We start from the raw sequence: 17,215 nt of genomic DNA, 5'->3' as shown, positions 1-17,215 counted from the left end.
TTGCTGTTCAGGTGATATTAATATAAATGCAAATAAAATTCAAGAAATAATTCATTAGAACATGTCAGTCTACTGCCTGAAGGAAAACAGTTAAAAAAAAAGAGATATTCAACCACGAAAAAGAGAATCTATTTTGATGAGGCATGAATAAAGAAACCTAAACCAAAAATGAACCATAAAACCATAAAAGCATAAAAATGAAGATGTTGACAAGGATTTATAGAGATTAAAATACAAGTCTTCCCAGAGTTTTCTTTTACAGTAGAGTAGTGTCAAGTATTCATTGTGGGATTTCGTTATTAAAAATGCTTGATATATTTTGCAAATATAGATTATTTGGAGATTATTTGGAGTTTAAAAATAACTCTTGTGTGCTGTTAGGTGTATATTTCATATAATATTTGGTAAAATTTTATTGCATTGAGAAAAACGGGCTTGTTCACACAATGTTCTCAACTGAATTAAGGGAAGAGATCAGGGCGCTATGAAATATACACGTAACGGCACACAAGAGTTATTTTTAAACTCCAAATAATCTCCCACATCTTGGCCATGCTGTTCAAATATGAAAGCATTGCAGCGAATGAGAAAAGGCAAAGGAAAATATGAAAGTTATTGATGGTCAGCCTCTTAAGGCCAAGCCATGGTGCAGAAAGCTAATGAGAAATTATATATACCATTAGTGCTGCTAAAATCTGTTGGATTATAACTCCTGTAATTCGTAGACAATGTGGTCCTTGCCCAGTATGTGAAAAGGGCATATGATTGGGCAGGGTTCCCCTAGCTCAGGGGTAGGCAACGTTGGCTCTTTTATGACTCGTGGATTTCAACTCCCAGAATTACTGAGCCAGCATGGCTGGCTCAGGAATTCTGGGAATTGAAGTCCACGAGTCATAAAAGAGCCAACGTTGCCTACCCCTGCCCTAGCTCTATCGGAAACAAAGCTTCCATACAGGGTAGAACAGTAATGGCGAACCTTTTAGAGACCGAGTGCCCCAAAACTGGCTCCACCCCTGCCCTGCCCCGCCCCCATTCTCCACCCCGCCTGCCCGCAGGGCCACTCACCGCCTCCAGGGCCTGCTGCAGATCACCCAGGCAGCCCAGCAGCACCATGGAGGCCACGCCCTCTGCCCGCGCCCTGCAGCATCAACTGTGTGGGATGGGACGTGAGGGCAGAGTCTTGTCTATGCTGCCTGGCTGCCATGTCCTTGGCTGTGCTGCTCCGTGTGAGCCACGCTCAGGGGTGACTCTCCTCCAAAGGGGCTGTTGGTGAGGAGAGGGTCGTGGAGGAAGGCAAGGCTGGGGCAACGGCACGTGTGCCCACAGAGAGGGCTCCGAGTGCTGCCTCTGGCACATGTGCCATAGATTCCCCACCACTAGAAGAATTCTACATTGTTCTCTGTAATACAGAAACTTCTTTTCCTCTCAACTGACTCTTTAAGAATGGGGCTAAAGAATATGAATTCTCTGGGGCTGGGGCCACACAGCTGTTCCCAAATCATTCATTGGGCAACACAGAATGAACTTCTTCCTCTACATCCTAAGATTCAGAGGCACAGTAGAGAAGGGAGTCCATCCACATTTGTGTCCCTAGTAAAATCAAACAATGCTTTAATCTGCAATCCATATAAAGAAAATAAGTCCCATTATGCTCAGTAATATATCTGAGCAGCTGCACATAGGATTTCAAGAGTACCAAATGAATAAAAAAAGCTGTCAAATAAAGTTCACTGAACAACCTAAAATATTGTGGAAATAAACAAAGCAGTACTGGAAGAGGAAAAATAAATCAGCACACAGCCAACCAGCAAGCTCAGAATTCCCCAGCCAAACATCCAGGAGACTCAGAGGTGGGACAGAAAGGCGAGAGCTATTTTTTAAGAGGCTTCAGGTAAAGAAAGGATTATGAAACTGCATGAGAAAACTTGAGTCACTTTGGGCGGTTCCCCACCTATCCTAGCAATCTCAGCCTTTTCTCTATTTGACAGATTTTCATGATTGTCTCAGGAAACCTTTCAGGGAATGGGAGATGGATTTGTAGGAAGGAAAAGTGCCAAGATTCATTACTGCCTCCACCTATTCGAGTTCACAAAACACAGCAGGCTCTCCTTTTCGAGATTAATATATAGAGAAATATTGCTTTAAAAAGAATGATCTTTTGTCCTTGACAGCCAATTTCTACTTCTTTTACCTGTTGGTTTTAAAACTAGGAAAGATATCTGTCTTTCTTTGATATTTATAGCCTTCAAACACAAATAAGCAGTCATTGTGTTTTCCTTCCCATCTCCTCACCTTTTTCTTACTCAAGCCAACTATATTTAGTTCTTTTATCTTTTAGTATACTAGAAATTAGTATATGAGAAATCCTTCCCATTTCCTAATCAATTCTGAAGTTTTTCTTTGAATTATTTCCAAGATGCTGGCATTTTACTAGTAATGAGGAGCCTAGGGAATGGAATAAGAGTGACAGATCTATTACACTACTTTCTTTGAGACAGTTAGAAAACAGATACAAGGTGAGAAGTCCTTAGGCAGGATGCAGCATCCGTGTGACTGTCCTCCGAATGCACAGGGAAAAATAACATTAATCAAAGTCATCTACTAAAAAATTCATAAGCTTGGAGGTAAACCATAATTGAGCCTAAATCCAGTTATGGCTACTGAAGAATGACACTAGTCAAGGTTATGGTCTGTTACCAGCGAATCAGGAAAAAAAATACAATTTAAATAATATTTCTAACTAAGTTGGGTTGAAGTTTGAAAGTTCTTTTAGTTGGAAATTGATTGTGCTGCTCCATGGAAACATAAGGCAGGAAAATGCAACATTTCTTTTAGGTGACTATTGTCCCTTCATTTTTAAAGCTGGGCTAAAAAGCTTCTCTTTACTGTTCCAATTCGCCCCAAGTATTCTCTCTCAGTATAGTTAATTTTCTGTTGATTTAATGGAATAGAGGGATTTTATCAGCATTTTCAAGGAAAAGCCTGCTATATATCTCAACTTTATGGGACAGCTTGGAAGGTTTCTATTTTTCCTCTTGCTTTTAAACATATTTCAAAGCAAAAAGGTCTGCAATTTGAAATTACATTGCTTTCATAACGTTCCAAGAATTGTATATGTTGGAACTCTGGAGAAATCTTATGCCAGTCCTTGCAATGCATGTTTCCTGAAAAGCCAGGAGAGAAATAAAGTGTCATCTAATGTGACATGACAAAGGGTCGCTCACTCATAGCTATCCCAGAAAGTGCATATTCAGAGAAAGCCTTATTGCCTCACAGAGAGGTTCAAATAAGCAAGAAAAAACAAAATACATTTGGCCACTTCAGAAGAAAATGACATCTTCCTGAAAAATGTTGCGAGTTTTTTTTCTCCCCCCAAGAAACAAGCAGGAGAGGAAACAGGAGTTTGGTAAGGAGTTGTCAGGGGAAGTTTTTAGCCTGCCTTTTTCTTATCCTTTCCATCTTATCCTTTCAGTCTAGGCTAGACAAGAGAAGTCACAACCAGAACAACAAAACTGGGAAGATTTGCCTGAATGTTAGGCGGCAGGGGTGGGATTGAGAGGAAAGGGTCCAAGAGACAGCAAGGGGAGAATTATATGACCTCAAAGTTTGTGTACTGTTGATGCAATGTTTATGTTACGATCTGAAGACAATTCGAACTGCACCTGCTTGGGATACAAGCTTGTTTCCTTGCTGGAAGAGAAAGTGAAGAAAAAGGAGGAAGAGTTACTATACATCAAGAAAGGTGAGGCGTTCTTGGACAGGGTGGCTGAAGGTCTTTGGTCTGGTCAGAGAAGTGAAGAGAATGCCACAGAAAAGAGGATAAACACATTGGCAAATACATGGAAGCACATGAGACCAAAAAGTAAGAATATAAAGATATACTCAGTGCCAATGGAACTCAGAAGCTCCAGTATTAGGACAGCCCAGTCTAGTACCATCATTGTAACAATCAATTGACATTCCAGAGAACATAGCAGAAATCACTTCAGCTTCCCTGGACTGAAGAAAACCAAGAACCATCCAGAGAAAAAAACAGGCATTTCATGGCAGTGAGTGATCTTAAAGGTGAATGAGTTGGTGTATCTATGTACAGACATGATATGATGTTGCAGGAGTTGTGCTGGCTTCCAGGTGCCCATACACAGGAGCAACTGAGAAGGTTACACAGACTATTCAAACCCACCAACATTTATCCTTTCTTCTTGATTTATGTGAGAATAAATTATCTTGATGAATCTTTGGAGATGACAAGCTCTTGGGTAGAAAAAGAAGGCACTGGGACCACAATTAATTTTTACATCAGTCCTTTCACTTGGGAGACATGGCTCAAGAACAGAAACAGGATAATTCACTACATGATACACAAATTGTGTATCTGAGAAGGCTTTGAAGAAGAGATTCAAAAAGATTTAGACTGGCTGGAACAATGACTAAAATGAACAGGATACTAATAAAGTTCTATATCTGTCTAAGAAAATGTAAGATACCATATAGGAAATCTTGCTTGGCAGTATACTTTTGGAAAGGATCTGGATGTCCTTATTGACCTCAGTTTAAACATGACTGAGCAGTATGATGCAGCTATTGAAAGGTGAAGGCTATATTAGGGTAAAATAAAAAAAGGATAGAGTCCAAATCACAAGAAGTAACTGTTCTGCCCTGGGCTGGCTCATTTAGAATACTGTGATCCACAGTTCTAACAGAACAGTGCCAATTTGAAGCAAGTTTACAGAAAGACTATCAGCATGGTGAAGAGGTATTAATTTTATTCTCATTTGTTCCAGATGGCAGAACCAATGAGTTAAAACAGAAAAAAATAATGCCAGTGGGTAAAAGAGGTGTTGCGTGATAAGGCAAGTTTCCCTTCATTAGAGTCTTAAAAGAGAGTCTGGATTATTATTCATCAGAGAAAATGTAATGGGATGAATATGCAGCTAGATGACCTCTGTGGTTTTCCAACATTATGATTCTATGATTTGGACTGGTTTCATCTTGCCTTCCTCAAGATGGAAGATCAAAATGTAAAAGTACAGCTAAGATTCATATTTATTTACCCTAATACAAATGTCTATACTGCAGTTCAGTATAATATTTCAAGCCAGGAACCAGTAAGATAAAGGAGGGAAAATAAAAAAAAATATTAGCCAAAATGTGAATTATTTTCTTTAAATAATAGTTGTTCCATATCCATTGTAAAAATGTTGTATGAAACATCTGAGAACATTAATTACTTTTGGTGCATGAAACCTAGGGTTTAGTCCATTTCACCTAGTTTTCACAGCATCACAATGTCAGAAGGATTGTTTAGTACAATCCCACTGCAGGAAGCAGTGCCATCACTTACACAACCTTGGCTGGCTAGAAAAGCTAAGAAGAGTCAGATCTGGTTAATCCTTAGATAGAAGATTATCAGAGAATTTCAGAACTAAGATGAGAAGACAAAGAAACATGCCAGAATAAGCCTGTAACACATCATTTTGGTATGTTCCCAAGAAAAGTACATGGATTGGTCTATGATGTCATCAGGATCTGAGTTCAGCTCAGTTGTGACTTTAACAGATGACTGGTCACAAAACTTTGCTCCAACACATCCAATCAGTTAATAATTAGTTTCCCTGTTGAATGACTCCAAGCATTAAGAACTCTTCTCTAACATTTAATCAAAATCTGACTTTCTTTATTTAACCATTCTATGAACTGCTCCAATTTTCCTGAAAACAATTCATAACTGCTTTCTATGTAACCATCTTGACAACTGAAGAATGCCATTACATTTTCTTCTATTTTCCTAGGATAAAGGTATCCAGTTCTTTTAATCTTTCTCCAGAGGACTTGATTTCCAATCCCTTGGTCATCTTTGTTACCTTTCCTTGAACTTGTCCCAATTAATCTGAAATATTCTGTCAGAATAGGATACATACTTGAGATCTAACTAGTGTAGCACAGTCATAGCAGTGAAGTTATGCTCTGTGAAGGAGCATAAATCAGAAGGTGCAATGCTTACTGAGTTTGTTTGAACTCAAAATTATTACCTGAAGAAACAAGTGGTGCCATTTTTCATCTAAGGTAAAACAGCATTACCTTTCTGAAGATGTTAAAGAAATTTGTACATAGAATCAGGAAGAGCTTGTTACAGAAAGCAGTTTCTGACTTTAATCAAGAATGTTTCTGTGGATTTGGTGAATAAACAAAAGTAATGCATTTTGACTGTTAGTCCTAACATAACTGTAATTGTTCCGTTTCATCTGCAAATAAGGTGATAGCAAAGTAAGTGTGAAATTTACATGCTGTCAAAACTAGTATAAGAATCCTCACTATTTTCATGCAACAGTGTTATTTAGTACATTTATATTTATTAGTATTTTGATGTTTTCACTTTTACTATTCAGATTCAAGCTCTCTCTCCTATTTATTTATTTATTCAAATATATTATCCTCTGAACTCCAATGGACTCTGTGGGGCATATAATACTGGAAAATCCATAAAACATGAAACTTTTTTTTCATATTTTAGCATCAATCTATAGCGATTTCCTCAAAGGTCATTATACTCCACAATGGCATTACGGAATCAGTATAATGCCTCTAGAATATTATCATGGTTAGTACCAGCAGAACCAGTATGGATTAATTATTTCTTATTTCTATAATATCCTAGCTATCTAGGATATCCTAGGATGGCTAGGATATTAACTCAGAACATTTCAGTCCAAAGCTTGACATGAATCTACATCAGAAAACATCCAATCATAAGCCTCAAGCAAGAAAAAAGTTGATTAGTTACCACTATTGTTCTTCTATCACAGGGGTGTCAAACTCAATTTCATTGAGGGCCACATCAGCATTGTAGTTGCCCTCGGGGGGCTGGGTGAGTGTGGCCAGGGTGGGTGCGGCCTACTGGGTGGCGTGGATGGAGTGGGTGTGGCCTACTGGGTGGGCGTGGCCAGCAATACATCATTCGCATCAAGGGTGCCTGTGGGGGCCTGGGCAGGAGTGGGAAAGATCTGAGGGTCTTTGGAAGAAAGGGGTGGGACCAGGGCAGAGCCCATCAAGCCGGATATGTGAAGTAGGCGGGGGCCATTTGCTGCCCACTTCCAGGCAATGGTGCATTTCTTCATTCCTCACAAAGAGTGACACCTCTCCAGCATGCACCCAGGAGGTGGGGCCAACGCGGCAGGGGCTGGTTCCTTGCTGTTTCCAGATGGCCTTGTGGAGCTAAGACTGAATGCATTTCAGCATAGATGGCCACCACAAAATTGTACATTGGCTCCCGGCTGGCCTAGGCCAGGGCCAGGGCCAAGGCAGCAGGGGCCATTCCCTCACTGTTTCCAGGATGGCTTCACGGGCCACATGAAACCACTTTGCAGGTTGCATCTGGCCCCTGGGCTTTGTGTTTGACATGTCTGTTCTATCATCTCTACACTAAGCACTGGACTTCAATACACTGCTTTTTTCAGTTACACTTTAGAGTGTCACTCTTATTGCTAGCTCAGCTTTACCTATTGGAGTATAATTTCAACCCAAAATTTATAGTTGGAATGCAATACTGTAGCATCCATCATCTTATGAAAAAAATTCATATGAATTTCAATAATATGTGACTTTCCATAAATTAAACACATAAGTAAAACAAAGGTGACTTTTTCTTCTTCAATTAGAAAGTGTTCATTTAAATTACTAAGAGTTAGACAAACAATATAATCCACAATAGTGAAGGAAGGTAATTATGAAAATTAAATAAAGAACTTCATTTAATAAACTCATATGGAGAATCTAAACAGCAGAAATTTCACAATTTAGATATCACACACATCAGAAATCAAGAAATGGATTACAAAGCATGTAATTTACTTGGATTTGCATAAAGCTATTGAGAAGTCACACATAAGAAAGCATTAATAAAAACAGTAATTTTAAAATGCAATGGAAAAGACTCTTGTGGATTAAAAACCAAGAGAAGACACTCTGGGGGACTAATAGTCTTTTGCTGTGATAAAAAGAAGTAAAGATGTGGATAATATGAATATTAGGGTTAGCTTATGGTTTCCTCAATAACATACAATAGAAAAGAATGGAATAAAACACACTGATGACAGAGAAATAATTAAGGTAAAAACTAGTGATAACACTGAGGAATTGCAAAAGGACCTAATCAAACAGTGCAATATAAAAGCAATGAAAAATGTTAATTTGAAGGTATCTTACTAGGAGAAATAATTTCAGGTTCATCTGCTCAGTGGTTGATGATGCAACACAAATTCAAGAACCAACATTTCTTACTGTACAAAATTCAGAAATAACTAAAGGGCTTTTTTAAATCATAAATTTTCTTTGTTGAAGATTTGTATTGTTCACTTTAATTATAATTGCATTTTAATCATGACATGCTATTTTTGCAGACATTGCATGAGAACTGACCAACTATTCTGCTGAACATGGAAAAAGACAAAGTACAACATTGAAACATATCACTTTTTAGCTTGGAAAAAAGTGAACAAAGTCATAGATGATGGAAGATTGCCATGTCCATTGAAAGCAAAGGGCCAGGGAAAGTGAAACAGACAATTGTTTCCCCCACCAATAATACCACAGTGTAATAATATGCCTGCTGTTCCTGGAATCATCAGGAATATCTGAGATAGAAAAAAAGTTTTCATAAAATGACTTCATGTACATTGGCTTCCTTTTAGGCCAGGACCCCAGCTCATCTGGAAGTCAGTGAAATTACCGGTAAATGACACAGACATCACTGGAGTGACTTTGGTGGGAAATGGGGTGGATGCTCAAATTGAGCTCAAATTCCATCATAGTTAAGATGGCTTAAATCTAAGGGTATTGGCATCACTCTTTTATACAAAAGTCAGATTATTATTATGTGTGATGCCCTTAGTGCCGCTTCTTAGGCCAGAGGCAATGAAGAAAGGAAGGAATGGTATCCAGCTGCCAATAGGGAGCAATCAGCATCCAGCACTTCTTCATCTTCCTTGTTTCCCTGCTTTTATAAAAAGAAAGAAACATGACTGTCTAGAGGAGTAACTCTGTCTATTTTATCATGCCTAGAGAATGGAGAAACGGTGGCAAAACAATAGGGCACCTTGGCTCCAGGAAGGTAAGAGAACATCCTAAAAGTGAAGATGAGACAAGACAGGTGTTACTGCCACCAGGAAACACTACCCTGCAACTCCATAGAAAACGCTGCAAGAATTGAGCTTCAGTGAATAGGCACAGCTTGCAAAGACTTCTAAAAGCTTCATAATGTAAGGCAGAATTATAGCCCATATATAAGTAAATATGAAAATATACTGCAGTGATTAAGTTTTACCATGTTAATTTAAAATAATTTCGCATTCATTCATCCAAATCATTTTATCTAAGTATTTACTATTTAAGCCAACACATTGCATAATATGCTTGCTCTCTCTCTCTCTCACACACACACACACACACACACTCAGAGAAAGAGAGAGAGAGAGAGAGAGAGAGAGAGAGAGAGAGAGAGAGAGAGGATTTAAAATAAAGTTTTCCCAATCTCAAGTAAGACTAGATTATGTTTAATCTTTAATGTTAATTAGAACATACTGGATGAGAAAGATTAGAGTGGTCTGAAAACATTTACTGTTTAATGAATTTATATGTATGTACGAACTTACATTTCTTTGGCTGATCTTTTTTGCTGTTGTCTGCAGAAGGATGTTCAAATATCAATGAAAACAAAGGCACAACATAAAATAGAGTGTATATTAGTACCCCAAGTATTTTATGCATTAAAAAGTCTTCAAAAATATTTTCCAGTATCATTATTTTAAACTCTTAATACCGTACTGTTGTACAGTACTGCTACACAGAAAGTCATTATTCTTAACAATTGTTTTCTTAATAGTTAAATATGTAACTAGGAAGTACTTTTCCTAACAACCTTCTTATAAACATACAACACAAGACAAAGAAAAATATTGCTAGGCAAGCAAATTTGGTTGCCAGCCAGTTTTTAAAAAAATAATCTACAAACCCAAGTTTAGGAAGAAAATAGCATAAGAACAGTCAAGAAATGCCTTGTAAGACTCATAGAATTTGGTGGTAGATAATCTGATTTAAACTGCATTTTGCTATGATCTCTGTATTTCTTGATATACATATATCAATTGTGTTTTACATTACACCAAGTCATATTTCTTTAGTCTGGGTTTAACATATAATATGAACCCTAGAGATCATGGCTCAATGGACTATATGAAAAATGGACACCTGGAGAAAGATAAGGTAAGAGTAGGCTAAGAAGAAGATCCCATCTTCACCTCATTTAAGTTCTCATTCCTTTTTTATCTAGTTTTTTTGTTAACTTGTAACATTTAATGTTTTTAATGTTCTAGTTGTTTAATATTGCTTTTTTTATGATATTATAAGCCACCCAGAGTCATTGTTCTACAATGAGATAGATGGCATATAAATTTAATAAATAAAATAATAAATTAATAAATAACCACATACCAATCAGGAGCAAATGAAGTAAAAATGCCTTCAAGCCAAGCCTGACTTCTGCTGACTGCATTGCTGGACGTTTTTTGACAGATGCTATTCTGTTCTTCCAGGATATTCTTCTACTTCTCCATCTAGCCCATGGCCCTGGAATTCCCAGGCAGTTCCCCGTTCAGGTACTAACAAGGACCAACACTGGAATCAGCTAAAGTCTGGACACTATCACTTGCTAAAGTAAATGAATGGGAGTGCAACTCTCAATTTTCAGGATATACAAAAATTGGTCACATACGTATGGACTATTCCTAATGGATTTCCACTTCTCGTAAAATGGGTAGAACTTGTTCAAGGGATTTAATGCAGGGATAGGTCTTATTTACACTGCAACTGTTGATAAACTCCCGGTAACTTCAACCAACATAGCCAAAAAATTTCTTTCAAAAGAGTGTGTCTTTTCATTTGGCAATGTAGGAAAGCCTTAAGTTTCTGCTTTTTAATTCTGACAGGATTTCCACTCCAATCTGTGAGTGATTGTATGGAAATTGCTACTGTAGCCCAGGGGGCCAAAATAAATTATAAAATGTACAAAGTCTATGGGAAGAAAAAGGAATGGTTTGAGGATCAGCAGGAAAAGCTACATAACTGCTGTTGCTGTGGATATGCCCCGCATGATGGTTCATTTATTCTGCCTAAAGTTAGATTTGGCACTTTTAATTTTTCTAAAAGATTTTACAGTGATGGTTGTTCCAGACAATAATCTTCTACTTCTGTCTTTAGATTATTACTGTCTGGAGCACTGTTTTACAGATAGGTCCATGCTCAGGCCACATAAGATGATTGATTAAGGTGAGCACAACCTTAGAAAGCTTTGGAATTCCACTCAAAACAGTTTTACATCCATCCCATGAAACTGCACTTCAGAAATACAAACTCTTGATCCACTTCTTGATCTAGTCTCAAGATTTGAGCTCAGCCTCAGTTGAAACACACACACACACACACACACACACACACGCACACACACATACGACAAAACCAGCATATGTCAAAGCACTGGTTTGATAAGTACTGCCAGAAAGTAAGCAAGCAAACAAAAAATAATAATAGGGACTATAAATAAGATTACTTACATACTCCCTATCTGAGGTTTCTCTTTCAACAGAAGCATTATTTGCTTCAGAAGTTTAGTTGTTACTAAAAAGAGAGAGGTGGCTACATCTGATAATGACAACATGCACCAAGACTCTGATAAATTTTAGAATTTAGTTTTAAGCTCACCCCTTATATCACAGCAATAATCTGGGAAACCCATTTTCAGCCTTTATATGGAGAGGACTATCTATAACAAGAGTGTCAAACTCGCAATGTCACATGACATGTTGCAATGTATCGTGACTTTTTTCCCATCGCCGGCAATGGGGTGGGCACAGTTTCGCCATAACGTATCCGGCCCGTGGGCCGGCAGTTTGACACCCCTGATCTATAAGGTGCTGACATTGATTTAAGGGAAGAGCTTCTGCTGGAATGTCCTTCAGTTTCAGCTGCTAGAATACATGAACTAATTAGGCAATTAAAACTAGAAAAGCCCCAGGCCTAGATTTAATTCCAGTTGAGTTGATACAAACCCACCCTGAAGAGTAGGCTTGTGTGTTGGCTTCACTTTCACTTATCACTATCATTGATAATTCAGCTGCCTTCCTTAGAGAGTGGGGCCCAGACATAATTATTTCCATCTGTAGGAAGTGAAAGAACGACAATTTAGCCAATTACTGCTTGATAAGTCTGCTTAGCAGAATTTTTTAAAAAAGCTATAATTTTGTATTTATTAAAAGCTCCATAGAACAGTGTTTTTCAAATCTGGCAACTTTTAGATGAACAGATGTGAACAGGATTGAACTGTGGAATCCTTGGCGCTCTCTGAGCATGCTTTTTTGCTTGCAGACTTTTCATTACCGAACTAGGTAACATCATCAGTGCTCGTAATGTTATCTAGTTGGGCAATGAAATGTCTGCAAGAAAACAACCAAGCTCAGAAAGGACCAAGGACTCCACAGTTTAAAATGTATGGACTTCAATTCCCAGTATTTTGGCTGGGGAATTCTGGGAGCTGAAGTCCACACATCTTAAAGTTGCCAAAATTGAAAGCACTGCCCTGGACTGACTGGGAGAAGCTCCTACTACAGAAGCAGACAGGGTTTGGGGCAGGCTGCGCTGTGTTATATAAAGGATTGATACTCCCCCCATTTGATTGAAAATATATGCTCACCCATTAAAGTCAGGCCCTTTTGCCTTGTTTGTAGATTTCAAGCAGATTTTTGTCTCCATCTCTAGAAAAGCTCTTTGGAAGTATCTTAGAGCATCTACAACTGACAGATGGTTACTCACATTATTTGCATTTTATAAGGCCTCTAGCGGTGACAAGATAGCAGTGTTCCAATATCTCAGGGATTTGCCACAAAGAAGAGGGGGTCAACCTACTTTTTTAAAGCACCTGAAGGCAGGACAAGAAGCAATGGACAAAAACTAATCAAGGAGAGAAGCAACCTAGAACTAAGGAGGAATTTCCTAACAGTTATTAGAACAATTAAACAGTGGAACAACCTGTCTCCAGAAGTTGTGGGAGCTCCAACATTGGAGGTTTTTAAGAAGAGATTGAACAACCATTTGTCTGAAATGGTATAGGGTCTCCTGCTTGAGCAGGGGGTTGAATTAGAAGACCTCCAATGTTCCTTCCAACTCTGTTATTCTGTTACTAGTTTGAGAGTGAGATGCCTTATAGCAATGTATATCTCATATATAATGCCAACTAGCAAAACAGCTGAACAAGGGTACCTTTTAGTCCTGTTACTTTTTGATAACTGGATCAATATAAATATCTTAAGCAAGGAAAAAACTCACTCCCAAAAACAATTTCATACTGTAAGGTTGCTTTGAATGCTCTGAGAAATTCAGAAGCATCAGTCTTCTCTTTTTCTCTAGGGGAGCCCAGTATATACCAGCTGCTTCAAAGGTTTTTGAAGCCAAGAAGCTGGCACATCTCCTCTATGGAGTGCAGTTAAATCCAGGTGTCAGGAGATACTGGAGAGAGTTCAAACTGGATTCCTGAAAAAAGATATTTCAAATAGCTAAATGTATGTCTGATGCTGGTCTACATTTGGAGGCAGGGTTTAAATCTCGCTCTCAGTCCCAAGATTTGTAAAATAATAATTCTTCTTCTTGGAAATGCCAAATAAATGACACATTATATAAATTGTTTTTTTTCCCCATTAGATGTTGATGCACAATGAGGCAATGGTAACTTTTAAACAAAGAATTCTGGACCCAGTATTGCCAACAGAAAATATCAAGAAACCACTCAATCAGGACACAGCAGATTTTATTTTAAGCTAGCATTATATCTGGCCCAAACAATAAATTCTTAAGGTCCTTTGTGCTATTGAAATTTAATAGCTTACTATCACTGATATTAGAGCAGTGGTCCCTAACCTTTTGGGCACCAGGGACCGGTTCCATGGAGAGAGGTTTTTCCGTAGACTGGAGGATGCGTGATTTCACATGCTGCTTGCATCCCATGGATGGGGCTTTGCTTGTTTGAGTGGCCCAGTTTTTAGCACGGCACGGACTGGTGCCGGTCCATGGACCGGGAGTTGGGGACCCTTGTGTTAGAGCAGTGGTTCCCAACCTTTTCTATACCCTGCACCCCTACAACGCTTCTGATATATTCCCTTACAAAAGTTCGAAATAACGGCAACAAATTATGCATATACACTATAATTTTGAAAACCCAAGTTTTTGCACTCCTGGGAATATCATTTCGCACTCCTGACTGGGAACCCCTGTATTAGAGGGTAAATATTGCAAAATTCCCTATTCTGAAAGATTTTCTCCCTGCAAAGATGGGAGCTGTACTGCAATTTTTACTGAGACACTCACAATATATTACAAATACTTCTTAGCCCATTTCCAGACTGAATAGAAGGATTCTAAGTGCAGCTTCTTTTGGCAGATGAGGATCCCAAGAGAGTTCTTGCTATTGTAAAGTTTATGCTTGCAGCCTGTATAGTGCACACGATGTTGACAGCATAGTAGGCTAGGCATGACCACAGTCCTTTTTATTATGCATGATACATTGTAATTTTTAAAGTACATATTGTATTTTTTTTCCTTTTGCCACAATAAAGTTTGACTGACTTGACCATAAGAAGCTTTCAAGTAATTTAAACTCATTCAGTGGATTCTCTCCTTGCTTATTCCAAACCTGAAATAATTGCTATAAAATGATCAATATCAGTGAACCGGAACTCTAAAATCACTCTTTTGCTGTATATTGCCAAAAGTTTCAAAATAAAGATCTTATAAAGCTGAAAAGACATAGTTTCCTTTCTTTTTAAATGAATTGAAGGAAAACTCATCCAGCAACTTGCAGGCTTGCAGTTCTAAAAAAATTCAATTTTAAAGAGGCAGTATAAAAATAATAACTCCAAAGTGGTTGAAAGGATGAGGTTTGCTCAAACTATGAATCCACAAAAGGCTGCATTTAAGGTTTAGACCCAGGTGATCACAGGCAGCTGAAAAAATGTCAATTTCTGCTATCTATTCACAAAAATCAGCTGTTGAGAAGTGCATATGGGCAATGTCTCCATCTCTCTTTTTTCCTAAGAAATTTTTTAGCAGTCTGGACATCACATCCAGCTGCTTTTTGGCCATAATGCCCCTGCAATCTCTGTAGAGTGGAGAAAAATGTAGGCATTAACTTATCTTTCCTCACTGGAAACCAGAATCTGGGAATCTCCAGTTTTAGGGTGGAAAGAGTTATGTAGAATCCTAGGTGCTCTGTTTGCCGTGAGTCTTCAGCATTTTTTCACTTCATCTTGAAGAAATAATACAGAGCTTTTGATATTCTTCAGAGTATTCATTGCACTGCTGTTGAACACCAACATTTGGCCTGATTTAAAGGTTTTTGCTTCAAAAAGCAATAAAAAGGATATAAAGCTGGAAAAAATGTGTCCTCTTCCCCTCTGTATAGTTCATAACTCCAAATTTGCATTTTAATTGTAAACTTCTGTAACTTCTGCAAGGAATACATTTCTCATGGGACTTTAGTCTTGAGTTGCAATGAACTAGTACTCAGTATCTAAAAGTAAGAAAGAAAAGGAAGAGAAGAGATAAAAGTCCCTTCTGTTTTTATCTTGTTGCACATTTCTGTTAAGGTTTTGAATTAGCATTTGTCTGAGATTCAGAAAATGAACTGATTTTTTTCTACTTTGAGGAAAATTGAGGGAGGCCATGACTTTGAGGGAGGAAACTCTTATTTTTTCCACTAGTTCATCTGAGTGAGCTTTCTAAAGAAATCACATGGCTTTTTGATTTTCCAGAAATGACCAAAATAAAAAGGCTGTATCAGAGATATATAGATATTGTATTAATGTTGGAGTCCCCTAGGCATGTTTTATGTTGTAACGTCTCATATAAACAGCATATAAAGAAGCATAAAAGAGGAACCAAAAGAAATGGTGATTTGAAGAACATTCAGTATGATAGCATGTGTTGGATGTTGAAAAAGAAGAAAAGACTGATTTGATCAGAAGGAGAAGGGTAAATTCTTAACTAAAAACTAGGCTAGAAAAGGGAAATTGAAAAGCAGCGCTGTTTTTTGATTACATACTGGTTTTATGTTCAGAAAACTAAGGAAATGAATGCTGTAATCAAACAATAACACATTTCCTAGATTATGGGGTGAAGCTGGAATCTCACCCGTGACAGTTGTGCATTTTGCTCTGAGAGAGATAAAATTTAGGCCAGCTGAGTGAGCTCTTTAGGTGGTCTGGAGGTGACTGGCATAGAAATGGAAATAGACTGTCACAAAACAATAAGCTGTGAATTGAAAACTAAGTGATAACTGCTTAAACAATTACTTTTTCAGGCTTGCTGATTGATAGTCTCTGGAGACTCACCCCAGACTATAAATTGTCATAAAAACTAGCTATTTGATAGGCTTTTGCTCTGCATAGCACACAAAGCAAAGAAACATTTTGTTTTTCCCTTTAATTTGGATCTTAATCTCACAATGGTAGGAAAATAACATTTTGAGGCCTACTGTCAAATACACAAGCTACTGGGGTAGGGAATTTTTATATAAGTTTCCTCCTGGGGGAGCAATTATCAGAAAACATTGGGAACTGACACATGAAAAACCCATGGTAATACTACCACTGCTTGCTCACAATAATTTATTCTGCTCCCTTGGAGGCCATGGGGAAAAAAAGGCAAAATTGCCTTCCATATAGATTGCCACAAAGTATACCTGTGGTGACAATATCATTAGAGGAAAATGTTGTGGTGGTTAGGCTTGTTTGCAAATCACAATCAAAACAACGAGCCCATTTTGTTTAAATGCAAGAGTGAGATTATTAACCTGGACTGCCTAGTGTGAATCATGTTAAAGCTTTTCAATTTGCTCCGTTTGATTCTTGCCACGTGACTTTTTAAAAAGACAGCTTCTTAACTTTCAGTTGGAACAAAAATAGAGATAAGAGTGCAGCAGTATGCAAATTTTCCCATCTTATTATCAACTCCCCAGTGTGTGAGAGCAAGTTTGGCTCTGCAGAAAGTGCTGCAGCTCTCATGTGCCCAATTTATTAACTTATAGAAGGATTTAAATTATGTGCTGTTTGCCTCATGGTGAAGAATTTAAATAAATTGTAACAGTGAAAAGAGACAGTTTGGGTAGCTACAGCAA

At 38.0% G+C, this 17,215-nt stretch overlaps 1 protein-coding gene across 1 annotated transcript in view; it reads right to left on the bottom strand.

The window, feature by feature from the left end:
* Window positions 1-13,162: 13,162 nt before the first annotated feature.
* The window catches only part of LOC120314164 (microtubule-associated tumor suppressor candidate 2-like), a 45,502-nt gene continuing 41,449 nt past the window's right edge, over window positions 13,163-17,215 (bottom strand). Inside the window, exon 5 of the mRNA XM_039356986.1 lies at window positions 13,163-15,610. Coding sequence (XP_039212920.1) covers window positions 15,597-15,610 — 14 coding nt within the window. The 3' untranslated portion in view covers window positions 13,163-15,596. The remainder of the gene's footprint in view (window positions 15,611-17,215) is intronic.

This window comes from Crotalus tigris, unplaced genomic scaffold (assembly GCF_016545835.1).
Source record: "Crotalus tigris isolate CLP2741 ecotype Arizona unplaced genomic scaffold, ASM1654583v1 scf7180000017573.2279862, whole genome shotgun sequence".
Lineage (NCBI taxonomy): Eukaryota > Metazoa > Chordata > Lepidosauria > Squamata > Viperidae > Crotalus > Crotalus tigris.
The sequence above is the reverse complement of the archived record's forward strand: the minus strand, read 5'-3'. Positions and strand labels throughout refer to the sequence as shown.